The following is a 20,162-nucleotide window of genomic DNA, read 5'->3' as shown; positions in this document are numbered from 1 at the left end:
AAATGAATTAAAAGACAAGTCAGATCTAGTAATTATGCCATCAACAAACAGCAGTCACAATACTGACATGATAAAAAAATCTTATATTTGTTTTCAATATAGCTCGCAATTTACTAGAATTAAAAGAATCATAGATAAATATTTACCAATTTTGCATGAAGATAAGCAACTTGCTAAAATCTTATATTCAGATGTAAATGTGGTATCTAGAAGAGCACCAACAATTGGCAACAAAGTTTCACCTAGCATGTTCCGTCTGGAGAATGGGAAATTCAAAAAAACTTGGCTTAATTGTGCTGGATTTTTCAAATGCGGTACAAATAATTGCAAAACCTGTAAACATGCATTGATTACTATGGAGGAAACCAACTCGCATTCAAGAAAATAGTGCGGCCAGCGGGAAAGGAAGGAAGTGCATGAAACAAAAGAAAACACCGCCCATCGGACCGGACACAGGGCCCGCCAAAATCAGGTGACAGAGTCCCTTTAAAAGGACTCCCGGGGGGGATCGCGGTAAAAATACTCAGGTTTCCCTTTTACATTGGGCTCGTTGTTCTGGCCGAGTACCCGAGTATTACAAATTGCTCGACCCGAGCAACGAGCACCCGAGTGCTCGCTCATCACTAATAGACAATTGAAAAGCTCAAAAGTCAATAATAAACAGAATAACAGAATATATCAGTACACATGATTGGAAGGTACAAAAACCTCAATCACATAAAGGATCATGTAGGGACATACCACGACCCCCTCACACCAATCCTTTTTTGAACCTCCCAATCATGCGTTCATTGATTCTTGTACCTTTCAATCATGTGTCCTCATACATTGTTTTTCTGTTTATTATTGACTTTTGAGCTTCCCAATAATGTGTCTATATATTTTTTTAAAAATCGTATCTATCGATGGCACTTGTATTTTGAAAATATGTGGATTTGTTTTGTGTTGGTGTTATATGTGATTTATTTGCTTAATAAAGTATTTTCTTTATAAGATTGACTTTGTGTCTCTAAATACTCTTTTTGGGTTATAATCAGTGATGGTTACAAGACTGGCTCTTAGCACTGATAATGCCCATCAGTAAGAACACTTGAAATGGCTCTCCTTTCTTCTCTGATGTAGCAGTACATCACATATCTCTAGACCTTGCAGCTATTAACACTTTGCTTGATATAAGTAAAACATGAAACATTCTGCTGACCCAGAAAATGCTTTATTTTGTTTATTAAAGAAACATCTACTGAGATTAGTCTAGGAAAACTTCACTACATTCACTACATTATCACTGTAAATAAAAGAGATATGGAAAGGACATTGTGGTCGAAGTAAATGCAATGTGAGCAAAAAAAAGTGTTCTTAGAATGTAATATATATGTGAACATGAACGTTGTGGACTAAGCAACTTTTCAACACCATTTCATTTTTAGTTGAAAAATTCATTTTTTCTAATGTAGAGCATCAAATATCCTGCCCACAAAAAAGCCCTGGTCACCTATCTACATAAATGTAGGAGGCCATCAATCAATAAGATGGGGATCTCAAGCTCTTGTTCCAGAGGTGATTGAATCATAGAGTTAGAGGGACCTCCAGGGTCATCGTGTCCAACACCCATGCAGGAATCACTAAACCATCTCAGACAGATGTCTGTCCAGCTCTGTTTGAAAACTTCCATTGAAGGAGAACTCACCACCTCTTGTGGCAGCCTGTTCCACTCATTGATCCCCTTCACTGTCAAAAAGCTTTTTCTAATATCTAATCTGTGTCTCCTTCCATTCAGTTTCATCCCAAGGTTGAATGAAGTGGTTGTCATGTCTATGGAAGGGACAAAGACATCAGAGCGCCTTCTGCCAGATACTGAATTGATAGTAATAGAGTGACCACTATTCAATTTAATCTTCCCTGGACTATTGTCTCAGGACCCTATTTTACAGAGTGGTGGGGGTCCTGTAGATAGAAGATAAAAAATTTTCAATCGCAAAGCACTTTAACTTCACACAGTTATATCAATCACTAAGATTATGCTTCCCTAGGAGTAGGCAGTAAAAGGAGTAGCGCTTCCAAGATATATTACCTTATTAATTGGGTCATGGTCAATTTAATTTGGCAGGCATAGATAGACAAGTTCAATAGATCTGCCCCCACCCTCCTTCTTTCTACCATCCTGTTTCATTCTATTACAGAATTAATATAAAACCCCCTTCATGCCTAAGCTGCACATCCCAGTCACTAATAAGGAAGAATAATTTGTTTTTATTGTTAAAGAGTAACCGTTGTTTTATTTTTTTCCCATAAATCAATTATACATGTGAAAATGAGAAACTTTGTTATATATCTGCTCCTTTCTCCTGGCCTGAACATTTACTCTCAATTCACGGGTAGCATCTGTCTTCAGTGAATGCAAACATTCGCATTACTGAAATAGTTGATGACAGTTGGTGCTCATGAAATTCTATGTGGAGAGGAGGGGGAAAGAGGAAGGAGGAGCTAGAGAGGCAGACACAGACATTCTGCTGCAAGTTTTCCTGAAACGAAGGTTACACTTTACAGAGTATCTGTCAGTGGCTCCAAAGAAATTGAATTAAATAATTTGTAAAAAGAAAATCCCCGAGTTCCCCTGATTCTAATGATCTTTTCCATTTTGCGTTGCATCACTTCATTGCAGAGATATTCTCATTGTTGCCTTTGGAGCACGGTATGTGAAATCTTTGCTTGTAGTGCAACTGGGTTTTTCTTTAAAGTCTTCTTTGTGGGTGTGGGCTTTGACCCCTCCATCCCAGATGCTGCCAATTACAGTTTGCAGCTGATCTAGCAGTCTAGCAGACTTGTGCTGTGATTGACAGTGTCTGGGAAGGAGAGGGTAAAAGACCACGCCACCAAGGAAAGAAGACTCTAAAGAAAAGCCCAGTTGTTCCGCAAACAGAGATTTCACAAAATACACACCAGAAAAAAAAAACAATTGTGAATATCTGATAGCGTCTGACAAGCGCAGTGCGCATGCCCAGGAATCCCAGCCCCGCACTGTGCATAATGCATAACACAATGCAGGGCGGGGATTCAGTAACAGGGTGGCCGCACTGCCCGCACAGGCGCAGACCGGAACCCGGCATCAGAGCTAGGACGGCCAATGCTCTATGCGCCTGCTCCAGGCAGAAGAGCAAGAGCAGAGTGCAGGCGCCGGATTTTGGACGAAAACAGTGCTGAGGGGGTGCGACAATAGCCCCAGAAGAGATGACTGACGGCAGTTGGGCGCTTCAAAGAGGAGGCTTCAGACCTGCCTCCAGGTACAAAGATAGGTATTTGAGCAAAATTATAAATACCTTTATTGTGGGAATATCAGCAACAAAAACTAAAAGAGTCACCTTGTTTGACTGCAGCATTACTGCTGCACAAGGTGGCTCTTTTAGTTTATAAGGGCTGGAGGGGGTGACAGTGGCCCTTTAACCCCTGACATAACTAGACCGGGAAAAAGTTGTGGTTTTTTTTATGCCGAAGGGGTCACGCCTCCTTTGAAAAGACAATCAAAATTAGCACTATATAAAAAGGCCCATATCTCGGCAACCGTATGATGCATTGAATTAGGAAGGGTATCTTGCCTCCATTGCTGTTTGTTTTCTCTGTATTCTAATGGGTAATGTTTCTCCTTGTGAAGAGTGACATGCCTGACATGCCAGTGTAAGACTTATAAGCCATGCATGCTCCTTTGGAAAAATAAAATATGCAAGTTGCCTCTTCAGAGTAGAAGAGAACTTGTACTCTAATGCCATCTAATGGAAGTAGCAATCCTAAGCGTCAATATCGACCCTTTAACAAGCCTTGCCACATGGCTTAGAATAAAAGCCAAAGCAGAATTTCAATTTCCAGACACGTGTGTTTCAGGATGCTGCCGCTACTGAGTGCAAAGCATGAGATCTGATTTGGCTGTTTGCAGGGAATCTGACTGTGGTCTAAGGGTTAACGTTCCTTCTTGTGGAGAATGACATGCCAGTGTAAGGCGACTTATAGGCCATGTAATGCTGCAGGACACACCTGATCATGATACAAGGTTTAAAAAATATTTGACAGTTTACTCCAGTTTGTGCTATTAATGACACAGTCTTTGAGAGACAGGGTGACAATGAGTGTTGGAAGAGAACATGACACTTGGAGAGGGCAGACGTTGTGGGTGACAAAGGACAGGATCCATGTTAGGAGGTGGAGGCAGAGCTGTGTTGGAACTGTACTTTTGTCTGTGTGTTAGGGGGCATTTCTCAGCACATGCAGACACAGTGGTGTTGTACATGAAAGCCTGGCAGCAATATTCTAAACACTGATAGAAAAACTGCACACACTGTTCACAGGTAGACGCCGATATTAGAAAGGGCTTTATGTGGGCACAATCCTCATGGTAAATGGATGTCACTTGTCATGTCCTTGTGAAGGCTCCTTCTGAGTGATGATCTGATAGAGAGTTTCCCGAAAATGTTTATCTCTTGTCAAGTTTCTGGCGGCTTCTTTGAGGCTTTGGATGTCGGTGGTCTCAGCCGGAGACATCAAGAAAGAGTGCGAGTGCCTTACTGCAAAACAGACAGGGTGAATGTCAAAAAAAGGGGTGTCAATAGTAAAAAGTAGCACAACAGAAAAGTGATGAAGATGCTGATATGTCCCTGCAGTTATACTTTTGCATGCATTATAAATAAGACTGTCTAGAGTGCCCCATAACAGTTCCCAAAAATTTCTAGTGACAGCTTAAAAAGTTAATCACATCTTCATAAATGGTTATTTTCCTAAGAGACCGAGCACCGTTGCTGTCTAGTTGTTAAGCATTGTGCTGAAGTTGGCTCAGACTGGGAGGTAACATCCTGGCCAATGCTTATAAACTCAATAGTGAAAACCTTGTTAGCCCTGTACATGTTCTAATGTTCTGCAGCAGTGGTCTGTCTCCATGGCAACAAGCTACAAACAGAAGAAAAGCGTCAATATCTCAAGAACAACTGAAAATTTGAATAAGCTGCAAATTGCAAAATTGCTTGTATTTACAAGCATTATACAACAATACTCTTTTCTGAAAATGGAAATAACCTTCTAAGTTCCTTTATAACTAGTCTGCATGCCCTAATTACACGAGCTCGCCAGTGAGTTTTAAAGAAAAGTAAAAAAAAAAAAACACACATCTTCTCTCACTGCAAGGAAATAAAAATTCACTAGTTGGATACTCCTCACCCATCTTGCACTGTCCTGTATGAACAAACACCAACAAAAATCCAAGTGACGTCATGTTTCAAAGTACCGGAACATATTAAACAATTATATTGTCACTATAAATAGGACTTGTACATGGCCAATCATCAATATCAAAACTAACAACCAAACGAACAGAAGATGATTTTCAGGCCCAAGTGTGGTAAAAGAGTATATTTTTATTAAACAAAATTTAGATATACAAGAGTAAAAATGGTGGATAAGACCACAGTACATATAGCAACAGAAACCGGGATGGGTGCACCGCGGCTATAAATCACAATAAGTTACAAATACATTTGTGCAGTACTGCACATAAGTGAATTCACAGTGCATAAAACATTCACATACCCCCATATATAGCAGATCTAATCAGTATTACTGCCGATGCTCAAAATAGGGAGGACGATACCGGCAAATCCCTTGAGAATCATAAAACCTACCAAGTATGGGAGAATAACAGAACGCTCGTCCAACTAGCAGGGGGTACAGAAAGAAGCCAGCGGTCACCACATCACCCCGACGCGCGTTTCGGCGCACAGCCTTCGTCAGCCGTATGACGGGTAGGCTCGGAGCTCTTCCGGGACCCTAGAGTCGCCCCTCTCCAAAGGTTACCCCCTATGTCTGCGTAGGTGATTAAGGTGAGACAGCCCGCCTGTGACTGACTGTCCTGCCGTTGGTTTGAAGTATGGCTTAGAGCTCTGTACCTCCTCGGCGTTCCGGCCGCCGGTTGTTTACGCCTCAGTAGCATGTTGCCTCGATCTTACAGCACGACTCCTACTGGTATTCTCCTTCTTGCTTTGATCTCGTTTCTCACTCAGCACAATAAATCTCGCTTCTTGTCCTTTCTTAGGGCACCGCCGCTATGAAGTGCAGGCGCGGTCCCGTAGCCTTCTCTCTGTTTGCCAGGCCTCTGTCAGGATCCCACCCCTGACAGGGACCCTACCGAATCTTCCCCTGCAACACCCTCTGCCACAAGGTGTTGCCTGGTTCCAACCCAGTCAGCGTTCTCTCTAACTTCCTGCCTAACCCCCAGTTTTACCAGACTGTGAGGAGTGGCCTAATGAATAGTACCCTTAGCTCCCCCTGGAGGCCAGACTGTGAAATGTATTGGTGTATGTGATACCTGGTCAGATGAACTCCTTCAGTGCCATCATACGTACCATAGCTCCCCTTAGCGGCGGAGCCACAGTACTGCAACGACCAGGACTCTAGGGCACTGCATACTGTGGTCTTATCCACCATTTTTACTCTTGTATATCTAAATTTTGTTTAATAAAAATATACTCTTTTACCACACTTGGGCCTGAAAATCATCTTTTGTTCGTTTGGTTGTTACTGTCCTGTATGAGCAGAGGTCTTTTCTCCTGAGCGCTGGCCGTCTGTCCTCTGTGCATACGTACGCCCTGCCTGTGAATCCCAGCCCCGCAGTGTCTTATGATTTATTCATACTACGGGGCTGGGATTCCTGGGCATGCGCATTGCGTGTCTAAGCCTCTCACCCTCTCCCACCGCCTGCTACACACACACACACCAGTTGTGAGGATTTGGCAAGGTTCCAGGTGATGGCACGGAGGAGGGATCACCTGAGGACGCACACGCTGTAGCAGGCGGTGGGAGAGGGTGAGAGGCTTACACATGCAATGCGCATGCCCAGGAATCCCAGCCCCGTAGTATGAATAAATCATAAGACACTGCGGGGTTGGGATTCACAGGCAGGGCGGCCGCACAGAGGACAGACGGCCAGCGCTCACTGCGCCTGCCCAAGGAAGGAGAAAAGAGCGCAGGTGCCGCATCATTTCAATACAGCGGTGAGGAGGCGGCACCCGGCGCCAAGAAGATGTGAGTGATCGCTGTGTGGCGTCTAAAGCAGGGGGGGAAACGCCGGCCTCCAGGACTGAAGAAAGGTATTTTGGACAAATTATAAAACTGATTATTTCGGCAGTTACAGCACACAGAACTAAAAGGGCCACCTTGTCAGAATGCAGCATTACTGCTGCACAAGGTGGCTCTTTTAGTTAAAAACGCCTGGGGGGGGGGCGACAGGTTCCCTTTAAATTTGGGTGAATTTAAAGCCCTGTAGACTCTGTGTGTTGGCAGATGGTGCTAGCCCCAAGCTTTAGGGGGTATGTAGCAAAGCCAGGTCTGATCAGGTTCACCTGGATAACGTGTACACAACCAGCTTAGGTGCTCACTTCAGTCAGTCAGCTGGGGGAACCTGAGCACAATGGATTGTGTTGTAGCTGAAGAGAGAGACAAGCCAGAGACCAAACCACAAGTATCACTGGTTGCTGTGGAGGATAGCTATTTTGTGGGACCGAACTAGGGCTAACTCAGCAGTGTCTGATCTAGCCAGGATCTATACTGTTTAGTTAGTGCTCGGACAAGGCTAGATATTTATATTTATAGTTTTGTTTTGGTACTGTGCAACCTGTGGAAATAAACGTCACACTGTTTTGACACAAGAATCCAGTGCCTGTGTGAACGCTGCCTACGGCTCAGCGTGATTCCCTACACCCTAATTAAGTCAGCCCATTTATTTAATAAAGCTAAAAAAAATATTTATTCTCTTTTATGATGCCATTTTGGATGCAATCTCTTACACACAAAATTGGCTTTTTCATGTTAAAATTGAAGGATGAAACTGGAGTTGATGAGTCAGTAGATTTGGCATGAAAAGGGTTACAGTGAGATAATCTGACACTTTTCTGCCAAAGCTTGTTGTGAACCCACCTGTCAGGGTCACTGCCTGCTGCTGTCAAATAAGAGAGAGAGTGGTCACAAAGCTTCTGCTATGAAATCCTAAATCCAAATCCTAAAGCCAAATCCTCCTAGAGGCCATGAACTGATAAAAGTGAAAACATACCATCTTGTCTCCCCCCATAAGCATGCGGAACAGAAGGCTTTCATAGCGAGAGCTCAAGTCTGGGCTAAATCTGTAACATTCTTTTACGTTTTTATTTACCGTATATACTCAAGTATACGCTGAGTTTTTCAGCACTTTTTTGTGCTGAAAATGCCCCTCTTGGTTTATACTCAAGTGAGGGTCCCAGAAGATGGAGGAGTGGCAGAGGCTAAAGCCTGTGCCTGCTGCTAGAGAGAAATTAATATTCACTGCGCTGGAAGCAAGTATTACTTTCTATGTAACAGCAGGCAGAGTAGTCACAGCCGCCGCACGATCACGTTTGCTTCCTACTTAAGAGAAATGAATATTCACTTCTCTCCACTCCCATGGGCATGGAGGGCAGTGAATATTCATTCTCTTAAGTAGTGGGCACATGTAATCACCCAGCCGCTGCCGGCTGCAGTTAACACTGTGCATGCTACTAAATAGCAATGAATACTCACTGCTCTCCACACATATAGTCTCGGTGTGGAGAGCAGTGAGTATTCAGGCAGCTGTCCTATGCTTGTAAGCAGCATATGAAGTCACTGGCATGCACTGCTTACAAGCATAAATCAGCTGCTGGCATCAGAACAAGACTCTACGAGGGAGCGCAGGAAGGTAAGTAGGATGGGTTTTTTTTAATGTTTTTGATGGGGGCCATGCATACCAGGATAGGGATGAAGAGCCATGCAGACCAGGATAAAGATGAGGGGCCATATGTACCAAGATAGGGATGAGGAGCCATGCAGACCAGGATCGGGATGAGGGGGCCATGCATACCAGGATAGGGATGAGGAGCCATGCAAACCAGGATGGGGATGAGGGGGTTATGCCAACCAGGATGGGGATGAGGAGGCCATGCACACCAAGATAGGGATGAGAAGCCATGCAGACCAGCATGAGGATGAGAGGGCCATGCATACAAGGATGGGGATGAGGAGGCCGTGCATAACAGGATATGGATGAGGGGACAATGCATACCCGGCTTATACTCGAGTCAATAAGTTGTTTGTGGTAAAATTAGGTACCTTGGCTTATACTCGAGTATATACAGTATTTATTTTTTTCATTTGTAGAAAAATGCTGTTAGTTCTCATCCTCTGATTGGATGCTTCTCCATGTATGTCCTATATTCTGGTTTACTCTTATGTAGTATAGATTTAAAGGAAACCTGTCAGCAGGGTTATGCATAGTAACCTACACACTCATGTCGGCGCCATTATACTGAATAAAATGATACCTTGGTTGATGAAATCCATCTTGTGGCTGTTTCTTAATCTTTATTTTCGGTTTTGTGTTAATGAGATTCTCGTGCCCTAAGGCACGGCTGGGGTATGTGGTGCTTAGATATTTGTAATACCCCAGGAAGCCGGTTGTTACAGTAGTGTTGCCTTCCTTTCGAGGACGTTGATGGCATGCTTGGAAGCGAGGAGGATCCCTTTAACAGGTAGCACATACATTCAACATGTTCTGATTCCAGGCCAGAAGGGGGAGCTCTAGACCCGGTTTCAGGGGAGCGTCCCTATCTATATGTTCTGGCTTGGGGGAGGAGTTAGTTAGTCTGAGGAGGGAGTATGAGGAGAGAGGAGTGTGAGCAAGAGAGCTCGAACCGTGCAGACACGAGGTTCTGCAGCTCCTGACTGGAGTGGAGGAGTCAGACAGAGTAGTCTGTAGAACGTGTGAGGGGAGAAGAAGCACAGGAGAAGTGAGGAGCTGGAGGGGAGCTGCAACTGAGCTCCCTCCACGATGAAGCGCAGGAACCGGACACCAGGAGTCCGAGGCTGTGTGGGACTGTATGCCCCACAGCAGAAACCGGAGGGCAGAAGATTTCAGGTCGTCTGTCCACAACCACACCTGAAGGCACAGCAACATATAGAGCCCGGAGTCGTAACCAGAGACACCTGTAAAAAGGCTTGCGTTGCCTGCCATGCGGGTACTGTCCTACCTATAGGACAGAGAGAGGACCTTGTGTGGAGCCAAAGGCAGCGAGGGACTCACACTACAGCGCAGGAAGGAAGGCTTCCAACTTCACCTGAAAGGGGGACTCCTAATCGCTTCCAGGCTGACCGGACCTCACCATCACCTGTTACCGGTACCCTGGACTGTGGCCGTAAACCACCAGTAAAAGGTAAAGAGACTGCAACCTTGTGTCCTCTAAGATTCTAGAGATCCGATAGCTGCTGTTGCGCAGGTGTCGGCGGCGCCATCTTGCTGGAGAAGAAAAAAGTCCTCCTCCAAGATGGCGCTGCCCGTGCCTGCGCAGTAGCAGCTCTAGAAGATCGCCGAGAACTGCTACTGCGCAGGCACGAGCAGCACCATCTTGGTGAAGGACATTTTTTTTCTTCTCCAGCAAGATGGCGCAGCTGGCACCTAAACAACAGCAGCTATCGGATCGCTATACAAACCAATAGCTGCTACTGCGCAAGCGCAGCGGCGACAATTTCAAAATTAGTTTTTTTTTTCTCAAGTAAATCTGCAAAAGGGATAAAAGTTTACATTAACCATGCGGTTATGCTGCAGCGCAGGTGCCATGGCCAGCACCTGCCTGCAGAAGCATTTTTTTTTAAATTCAGTATGTGATGGTATTCATTATGCAAACTAGGGGCAGGTCAGCAGGGCTGCCACTAGAAATTTCGGGGCCCCATACTGGTAAATTTTTCGGGGCCCCCTTGAGACTCCGCCCAGGCTCCACCCCAGCCCCGCCTCCACGCTCCACCCCTCGAACTGTCCACAGTCCCACGGCTCTCTCTTGGAAAAACTCCACTTCTCACCTATCACACATTAACAGTTCCCATCATCAGATCACACATATAGCTGGCAGCTTTTGCTTCGGCCAAAAGATTTTTTAAGCCGCCACCATAACACGGTAGACACTTTTGGCCGGGCCCTACTCTGCTGTAACCTATTAAATATTTGTTAAAATATGCAATACAATTTAGGTATATTTTTATTTATTTTTCAATTTTTAAAATGACCAACAATATCACATACAAGGAACAAATACCGCTACACCATGTCAAGACCACATATTACCGCCACAGTGATCGAATAACATCACATACAAGGAACAAATACCACAACACCATGATCAGACACCATATTATTACCACATAGTGACCAAATAGCACATACAAGGGACAAATACCACCGCACCATGACCAGACCACATATTACCACCAGTGACCGAATAATATCACATACAAGGAACAAATACCACCGCACCATGACCAGACCACATATTGCCACCACAGAGTGACCGAATACTACAATACTGATCAGTAATAAAAAAAAACACAATACCATCACCATAAGTGCCATTATACTCAGGAGATCTGTACTTAGCATACAGTGTCTGTGTACAGGTAATACAGTGATCACTGGTGACATTATACACAGGAGCTCTGTATACAGTATATAGTGTCAGTGTATAGGTAACACACTGACTCACCAGTGACGTCTCTAAGTTAAGTCCTTCATCTTTCATCTTTCATCCAGCGCATACCGCCATCACTTCTTCCAGCCAGGACTTGTCTCTGCACGAAATAACACAGTTATCTCGAGCTCCGCTTGCAGAACACATTACTTAATTTTTCCCCAACTTCTACATTACACCACATGAAGAAGAAAAGGCGACATAGTATCACTCTACACAGTAACAGGACCCCCCCCCCCATTTAAAACAGTGTACTCAAAAAATAATATAAATACACCACTGCAGTAATAATATCCCTTAATTAGCCCTTATGGTAATAATATCCCCCATCCTGGCCCTGTGTGTCTCATTCCTGGCTCCAGCCATATGTTCTCGCATCCTGCCCTCATGATTATTCATTCTGCCCCATATGATCTCCCCATCCTGCCCCATATGATCTCCCCATCCTGCCCCATCTTTCTCCATCGTATCCATCCTGCCCCATGATCCTGCATGATCTGTCTCCAATCCTGCCCCCAGTGTCTCCAATCATGCCCCCATGTGTTTCATTCTGCCCCGTGTCTCCAATCATGCGCATATCTCCGTTCTGCCCCCAGTGTCTCCAGCATTTCTGCCCCCAGTGTCTCCAGCATCTCTGCCCCCAATGTCCAGCATCTCTGCCCCCAATGTCCAGCATCTCTGCCCCCAGTGTGTCCAGCATTTCTGCCCCCAGTGTGTCCAGAATCTCTGCCCCCAGTGTGTACAGCATCTCTGCCCCCAGGGTGTCCAGCATCTCTGCCCCCAGGGTGTACAGCATCTCTGCCCCCAGGGTGTACAGCATCTCTGCCCCCAGTGTGTACAGCATCTCTGCCCCCAGTGTGTACAGCATCTCTGCCCCCAGGGTGTACAGCATCTCTGCCCCCAGGGTGTACAGCATCTCTGCCCCCAGGGTGTACAGCATCTCTGCCCCCAGGGTGTACAGCATCTCTGCCCCCAGGGTGTCCAGCATCTCTGCCCCCAGGGTGTCCAGCATCTCTGCCCCCAGGGTGTCCAGCATCTCTGCCCCAGCGTGTCCAGCATTTCTGCCCCCATGTGTCCAGCATTTCTGCCCCAGCGTGTCCAGCATTTCTGCCCCAGCGTGTCCAGCATTTCTGCCCCAGCGTGTCCAGCATCTCTGCCCCCAGTCGGGCAGCAAACCCCCCCGCCCCCGGGCCCTGTTTGAATCCGGCCAAGCAAACCCCCCACCCCCGGGCCCTGTTTTAATCTGGGCAAGCAAACCCCCCCACCCCCAGCTCACGCCGCGCGGCACGCCTCACTGTACTGTACTCACCCTGCTCGCCCGCCGCCTCCACTTGCTCGGCCGGTTTGCAGCTGCAGCAGCCTGCACGTCGACCCCGGCCCGTCCTGCCAGTGTCCCCCGTCACCGCATCCGGTCCCACGTCGTCCGGTGGTCCCCCGCTGCCGCCTGCCTCTTCTGCTCCACCGTCTGCTCCTCCGCCGTCCGCAGCCACGTGGCACACCGCACGTTGCTCTGCTCCGGAATGAGGAAGTGGAGCAGGGCATCGTGTGACGTCACACGCCCATGATGCACCGGGCCGCGTGCAGCGGCTTAAAGTTACGGCACGCTCATTTCCGCTGCATTACACAGTGGCAGGCAGCCTGAATAAAATGTCAGGGGGGCCCGAGCGGAGCACGGACCAGGCTGCCAGGGGCCCCCCTTTTTGTTCCTCATCACCGGGCCCCATACTCCAGTAATGGCTGTCATGCCCTGATGGTGGCCCTGCAGGTCAGTGAGAGAGCAGTGACCTGTCAGCAGTCTGCATTATGAATATCTAATCAGAGCACCACATACACCAACCCCACCTAAGGGCACGAGAATATCATTAACACAAAACTGAAAATAAAGATTAAACAACAACCATAAGACGGATTTCATCACCCGAGGTATCATATTGTTCAGTATAACAGCGTCGACCTGACAGTGTGTGTAGGTTACTGTGCACAATCCTGCAGACTGGTTCCCTTTAAATCCACTTTTTTTTAAAACCCGAACAACATTTGGATATATGCAATTACAAATTCCACATATAAATCACAACAAAAAAAAAGTACTTGTCTAGGTGTTAAAATTTGTGATATCCCTAAAGAGATGTTAACTTAACGCCATTATGCAATAAACTGAAAGATTTGTAAACATTGCCCAAAAAATAATAATGAAATGACTATAATGTCCAAAGCTCTCTATTTTTTTTAGAAAACTTTACAAACTGAGATTACCCCTCACTGTTTCTGCAAATTCAAGAAATGCATGATTCATCTTTCATAGTATCAAACATTAGCATTTGATAAGTAGTAAGAATAATGGCGGTATTGATGTGCTAGATATAGAAAAGTACCAACAAGCTTTTAGCCTAAACAGAATTCTTGTCATAAAACACCACATTGGCAATTATGGCAAGACCTAGAAAAATAATCCTGTAAAGGAGATGTTACAAATCTAATTTGAAGAAATAAAAATAAGAAAATAACCCCTAGAAAGAGATCAAATCCATTGGTAGCTACCACATTAACCAATAAAATTACAATTTTCTCCCCTCAATTTGCTGTGAAACTCTCATCCTAACAATAATTTTTAATAAGTTTTGGAAACTTACAAATAAATTACAGAGCAATGTTTTCATCACAAGACAGTCCCAATAGATCAAATTATCTTGAAGCACAATGTAATTTCTCTTTAAAGACTTAAGGCCCCGTCTCACTAAGCGATTTACCAACGATCACGACCAGCGATATGACCTGGCCGTGATCGTTGGTAAGTCGTTGTGTGGTCGCTGGGGAGCTGTCACACAGACAGCTCTCTCCAGCGACCAACGATCAGGGGAACGACTTCGGCATCGTTGAAACTGTCTTCAACGATGCCGAAGTCCCCCTGCAGCACCCGGGTAACCAGGGTAAACATCGGGTTACTAAGCGCAGGGCCGCGCTTAGTAACCCGATGTTTACCCTGGTTACCAAAAAAAACAAACAGTACATACTCGCCTTCTGATGTCCGTCAGGTCCCTTGCCGTCTGCTTCCTGCTCTGACTGAGCCGCCGTACAGTGAGAGCAGAGCGCAGCGGTGACGTCACTGCTGTGCTCTCACTTCTCACTGTACGGCCGGGAGTCAGTGAGAGCAGGAAGCAGACGGCCAGGGACCTGACGGACATCAGAAGGCGAGTATGTACTGTTTGTTTTTTTTTACATTTACGCTGGTAACCAGGGTAAACATCGGGTTACTAAGCGCGGCCCTGCGCTTAGTAACCCGATGTTTACCCTGGTTACCAGTGAAGACATCGCTGGATCGGTGTCACACACACCGATTCAGCGATGTCAGCGGGACCTCAACGACCGAAAAAAGGTCCAGGCCATTCCGACACGACCAGCGATCTCACAGCAGGGGCCTGATCGCTGGTACGTGTCACACATAGCGAGATCGCTATGGAGGTCGCTGTTGCGTCACAAAACTTGTGACTCAGCAGCGATCTCGCTAGCGATCTCGCTATGTGAGACGGGGCCTTTAAAGTGGTTATCTGTGATAGATAATAACTTCTTGATCAGTGGGACCTGTACAGATTGACTGACAGGGGAACTTTTTTCCGTTTAGAATGGAGCAGCAGTGTCCATGCTCACTGTAACAATTCCACCCCTCAGTGTATCTGGGATGCAGTTGCTGGCGGCTCAGCCATCCAATCTGGTACAGAATCTGGTCAGTACTTGATTGACAGCTCAGTGTCCAGTGTGGTGCAGGGGCTTGCTTAGCTGTCGGTGTTTTGATTTACAGCTCAACCATCCAATCTGAGACTGAAGGTACCTGGCTATTTAGCTGGGCTGTTAGTCCCAGCCCTCTGCCAGACATAGCTTCAGCTGAGTGTGGTTGGTTTTCCCTGTGCCTAGTGGTTTTCTTGATGATCTTTCATTGCCTGACCTTGGATCTCTTTCTGACCCTTCTTCTGTTTAACTCCTTTGCTCTGATCCGCTATCCTCCTGATATTTTGACCTTGGTCGGTTACTTGACTACACCTTTGTCTCTTTCTTATATTTATTATGTACCCTCCTGGCTTTTGACCTCCTTGACTATCTGGACTCAAGGCTTGTCCATGAGAAGTGACTCAGCGTCACACTCGCAAGGTACTTCAGTCATTGCCTGTGGAGTGACAAAGAGCCGTATTTGGCTTTTTACGGTCGCCCTACTGAGAACTAATCCAGACCTGTTGCTCCATTTCATAATAGGGATAAAAGTTTCCCTTCTTGCTGATTGGTGCGGGTCCAACAAGGTTTGCCCCAGTTACCAGAGAAAACCTTTTCAGGAAACGCATTAAATGTAAATCATCCTTCTCTAAACCCATCTCGTCAATTTGTAAACTGCTGGTCTTGGATAGAACTAGCCCCTACTTCTTGAACAAAATAACTAATTAAATTAAATGAAACCCAAAATAGAAAATTTTCTTAAACTAAGCCATTGTATTTCTCGCAATACAGGGATCGAAGAAATTAATGATATACAAATGACCAAACGGCAGAGGTGTATCTAGCCTTTCCTGCACCCGGGGCAAAGGATCAGTTTGGCGCCCCCCCCCCCAACCTCCCCCATTTGAACCTTAACTCTATTGAAACTGTATGACCAAGCCAAGGTACAGTACATTCCTGAATCCCCATAATGTTAAAATAGATACCAATAAAAGTAAAATTAATTGAGACATCAGTAGGTTAAGTGTTTTTGAATATCCATATTGAATCAGGAGCCCCATATAATCCTGCATAAAGGTTAATAATGGCCCCATAAGATGCTCCATAGACACATTTGCCCAATATAGTGCTGCAGAAACATTGATTATGGCCCCATAAGATGCTCCATAAAGATATTTGCGCCATATAGTGCTGCAGAAATTTGATTATGGCCCCATAAGATGCTCCATAAAGATATTTGCGCCATATAGTGCTGCAGAAATGTTGATTATGGCCCCATAAGATGCTCCATATAGATATTTGCCCCATATAGTGCTGCACAAATGTTGATTATGGCCCCTTAAGATGCTCCATATAGACACTTGCCCCATATAGTGCTGCACAAACATTAATTATGGCTCCATAAGATACTCTATACAGACACTTCCCCATATAGTGCTGCACAAATGTTATGGCCCCATAAGATGCTCCATACAGACATTTGCCCCATATAGTGCTGCACAAACGTTGATTATGGCCCCACACAGACACTTGCCCCATATAATGCTGCACAACCATTGATTACGGCCCCATACAGACACTTGTCCCATATAGTGCTGCACAAACGTTATGGCCCCATAAGATGCTCCATACAGACATTTGCCCCATATAGTGCTGCACAAACGTTGATTATGGCCCCACACAGACACTTGCCCCATATAATGCTGCACAACCATTGATTACGGCCCCATAAAGACACTTGCCCCATATAGTGCTGCACAAATGTTGATTATGGCCCCATAAGATGCTCCATAAAGATATTTGTGCCATATAGTGCTGCAGAAATGTTGATTATGGCCCCATAAGATGCTCCATACAGACACTTGCCCCATATAATGCTGCACAAACGTTGATTATGGCCCCATACAGACACTTGCCCCACATAGTGCTGCACAAACGTTATGGCCCCATAAGATGCCCCATACAGACACTTGCCCCATATACTGCTGCACAAACGTTATGGCCCCATAAGATGCTCTATACAGACACTTGCCCCATATAGTGCTGCACAAATGCTGATTATGGCCCCATACAGACACTTGCCCCATATAATGCTGCACAAACGTTATGGCCCCATAAGATGCTTCATACAGACGCTTGCCTCATTTGCTGTTGCTGCGATAAAAAAAAAAATTCACATACTCACCTCTCGTCGCTCAGGCCTCCGGCACTTTCAATATTCACCGCTTATCGTTCCAGCCGCAGCTCCATCTTCAGCGTCTCCTGCACTGACGTTCAGGCCCAGAGGGCGCGCACTAACCACGTCACCGCGCCCTCTGACCTCAGCGTCACTGCAGAAGACGCTGAAGACGGAGCGGCACCTGGAACGAGGAGCAGGTGAATATCGCGCTGCGCTCCCCTCCCCGTTATACTCACCTGCTCCTGGCGCTGTGCAGTCCCTGCTTCCCCGGCGCCGGCAGCTTCTTCCTGTACTGAGCGGTCACCGTTACTGCTCATTACAGTAATGAATATGTGAGTGACATTTTAGAAATCTAATGTATTTTTTAGCTACTATAAAGGGTTTTACATTTTTTGATGAGCGAGTGTCCTTATTCTGGCTTTAGCAAATAAATGGTATTATTTGTATAATGAAAAATTACACAAATTTACAAGATATGGTACTTTCTGCATGAATTCCACAAGGTTTTAGAAATCTGTACTGAAGAACACACAGGTAAACTACAAAGATCCCATTTCTAAGTAATGTCAAGCACACTCCAAACATATAAAAATATAAGATCGGATTGGGAAGGTCAGAAAAGCAGCCCAAAAGGAAAAATAAATTGCATTTTAGCTTTGAATTACGTGCCAAAAAAATCCTGGATTACTCCTCCTTACCACATTTGTATTGTCGGTATACTGATGGACAAAACGGTCCAGGCGTTATTAAGCAATAATGATTGTAATCCTCCAAGTGTTCAAGATGATATTTAACGTGAAAAAGCAATTGACCATAGGGCAGCCGATCGAGGTTCACTTATCCAAGATAAGATACTTATTATACTCACATAATCCACTTAAAATAGCACAACGGTAAATCCCGACCTTGGGTTTCACCGGACGGAGTTTTCTTGGGGCAAACTGCACAGGTCTAGCTGGCTGGACTGTACTATGCTCAGTTGGTTTTTCAAGATAAATATCATCATGAACACTTGGCTTATTAAGATCATTATTGCCTAATACCACCTGGGTCAATTTGTCCAATTGCATACCAAAACTACAAGTGTGATTAGGAGGAGTAATCCAGTTTTTTTTAATGCACTTCAAATAACAAATTCACTATACATTATATCACCAAAGTAAATGATGCCAGAAATGTGTGCTAGCTCCGGACTGGAGTAATATTTTTGGCGGAGGCGCACAGTAACTAAGATGCGCATGCTTAATGAATTTTGCAGCTCTTAGTACACCGCTCCCTTCATTAATAGTAACGAAACACAAAACACCAATCTTAATGAATTGGGGCATTAGTGTCATAGGCTAAATGAGTGCAGTTATACTAATACTTAAAAGGAACATTCATGGTTTTAAAGCACGTTGATAGATATTATCAATGGCTGGTATTTGGAGTCCCACACAAATTCCTGGTTATCCATTTATGACATTCATACTAAACATTCCCTATAATAAATACTGCCAGTCAATGACTCACAGTGAGAGAAATTTGGCCTCTGTTGGTGAAAGCGGCAGCTTTTGATGCGTCTGGTTGCTGCTCTTGGCACGTATACAGAATTCTTCATTATTGCAGGCTTCATTGCCTCAATCTCCGAATTCCTGATGCATTCTTCAAAAAACTCTAAAGAGAATTCAGATCAGACAGAGTAAATGTTCAGGACAGTTAGTCAGTGCTTTCTCAAGTGCATTTCATATACAGGGGAATGGATTCAATGAACAAAATAACAGTGACAGACTGGTACAAAGGGTGACAGGACCTTGCCCTTGTGGCTTTACAGTCTACCAGGAAAAATGGGAAGGAGACAGTAGGTTTGGGGGTTGCTGAAGCTCCAGTGATGGTGAAATGACAGTGGGGTCATTGCAGGCTATAAGCTTTCTTGAAGAGATGAGTTTTTAAGTTTTGTCTGAAGGTCCCGAGTATGGTGAATAATCGGACGTGTTTGCTCATGGAATTCCAGAGGATGGGGGATGCTTGGGAGAAGTCTTGAATGTGCTTGGGCGAGGAAAGTAAGAGAGTGGAGGAGAGGAGGTGTTGTAAGGACCAGAGATTATGTGTGGGAAGGTATGAGGAGATTACTTAGGAGATATATTGAGGAGACGGACGGTCTTGTAGGTCACTATTAGTAGTTTAGACTGTTACCATTGGGAATTTGGGAGCCAGTGAAGGGATTTGCAGAGAGGAGAGGAGGACAAGTAGCAAGGAGAGTGGTGGATTAATTGGACATCAGAGTTAAGGAAGAACAGAAAAGTGCAAGAGTGCAAGATTGTAAGATTGTTAGTTGGAAGGCCACAGAGGAGGATGGTACAGTAGTCGAGGCGGGAGATGATGAGGGCATGCACTAATATTTCAGTAAATTGAGAGTTGAGGAAAAGACAAATTCTGTGAATATTTTTGGAGGTGGTAGGAAGTGGTAAGGGCTTGGATGTATGATTTTAAAGGCATGGCAGAATCAAGGGTTACTCTGAGGCAGCAGGAAAGCATGATCTCGTTTATAGTAATAAATAGATTGGGTAGGGGCATTAAATGAGATGGAAGAAAGATGATTGGTTTGGTTTTTATCAACTTTTAATAGTTTTCTTGAATATACCTAATCATTCATAATAAAGGTAAAGTCAATCTGGGTAAAGTCTGGTGACCATTATGGCCTTTCACCCAGGCCTTGTATACATATCTGTCACATTTCAGTAGGGTGAGTAGCATCCTGG

At 45.1% G+C, this 20,162-nt stretch overlaps 1 protein-coding gene across 3 annotated transcripts in view; it reads right to left on the bottom strand.

The window, feature by feature from the left end:
* Positions 1 to 1,191: 1,191 nt before the first annotated feature.
* The window catches only part of PLEKHD1 (pleckstrin homology and coiled-coil domain containing D1), a 63,513-nt gene continuing 44,542 nt past the window's right edge, over positions 1,192 to 20,162 (bottom strand). For all 3 annotated transcript variants that reach the window (XM_077263258.1, XM_077263266.1, XM_077263275.1), the window contains 2 exons: positions 18,934 to 19,077; positions 1,192 to 4,553 (listed from right to left, as the gene is read on the bottom strand). In XM_077263258.1, the coding sequence (XP_077119373.1) occupies positions 4,396 to 4,553; positions 18,934 to 19,077 (302 nt within the window). In that variant the 3' untranslated portion in view covers positions 1,192 to 4,395. The remainder of the gene's footprint in view (positions 4,554 to 18,933; positions 19,078 to 20,162) is intronic.

This window comes from Ranitomeya variabilis, chromosome 1, assembly GCF_051348905.1.
Source record: "Ranitomeya variabilis isolate aRanVar5 chromosome 1, aRanVar5.hap1, whole genome shotgun sequence".
NCBI classification, from domain to species: Eukaryota; Metazoa; Chordata; class Amphibia; order Anura; family Dendrobatidae; genus Ranitomeya; species Ranitomeya variabilis.
The sequence above is the reverse complement of the archived record's forward strand: the minus strand, read 5'-3'. Positions and strand labels throughout refer to the sequence as shown.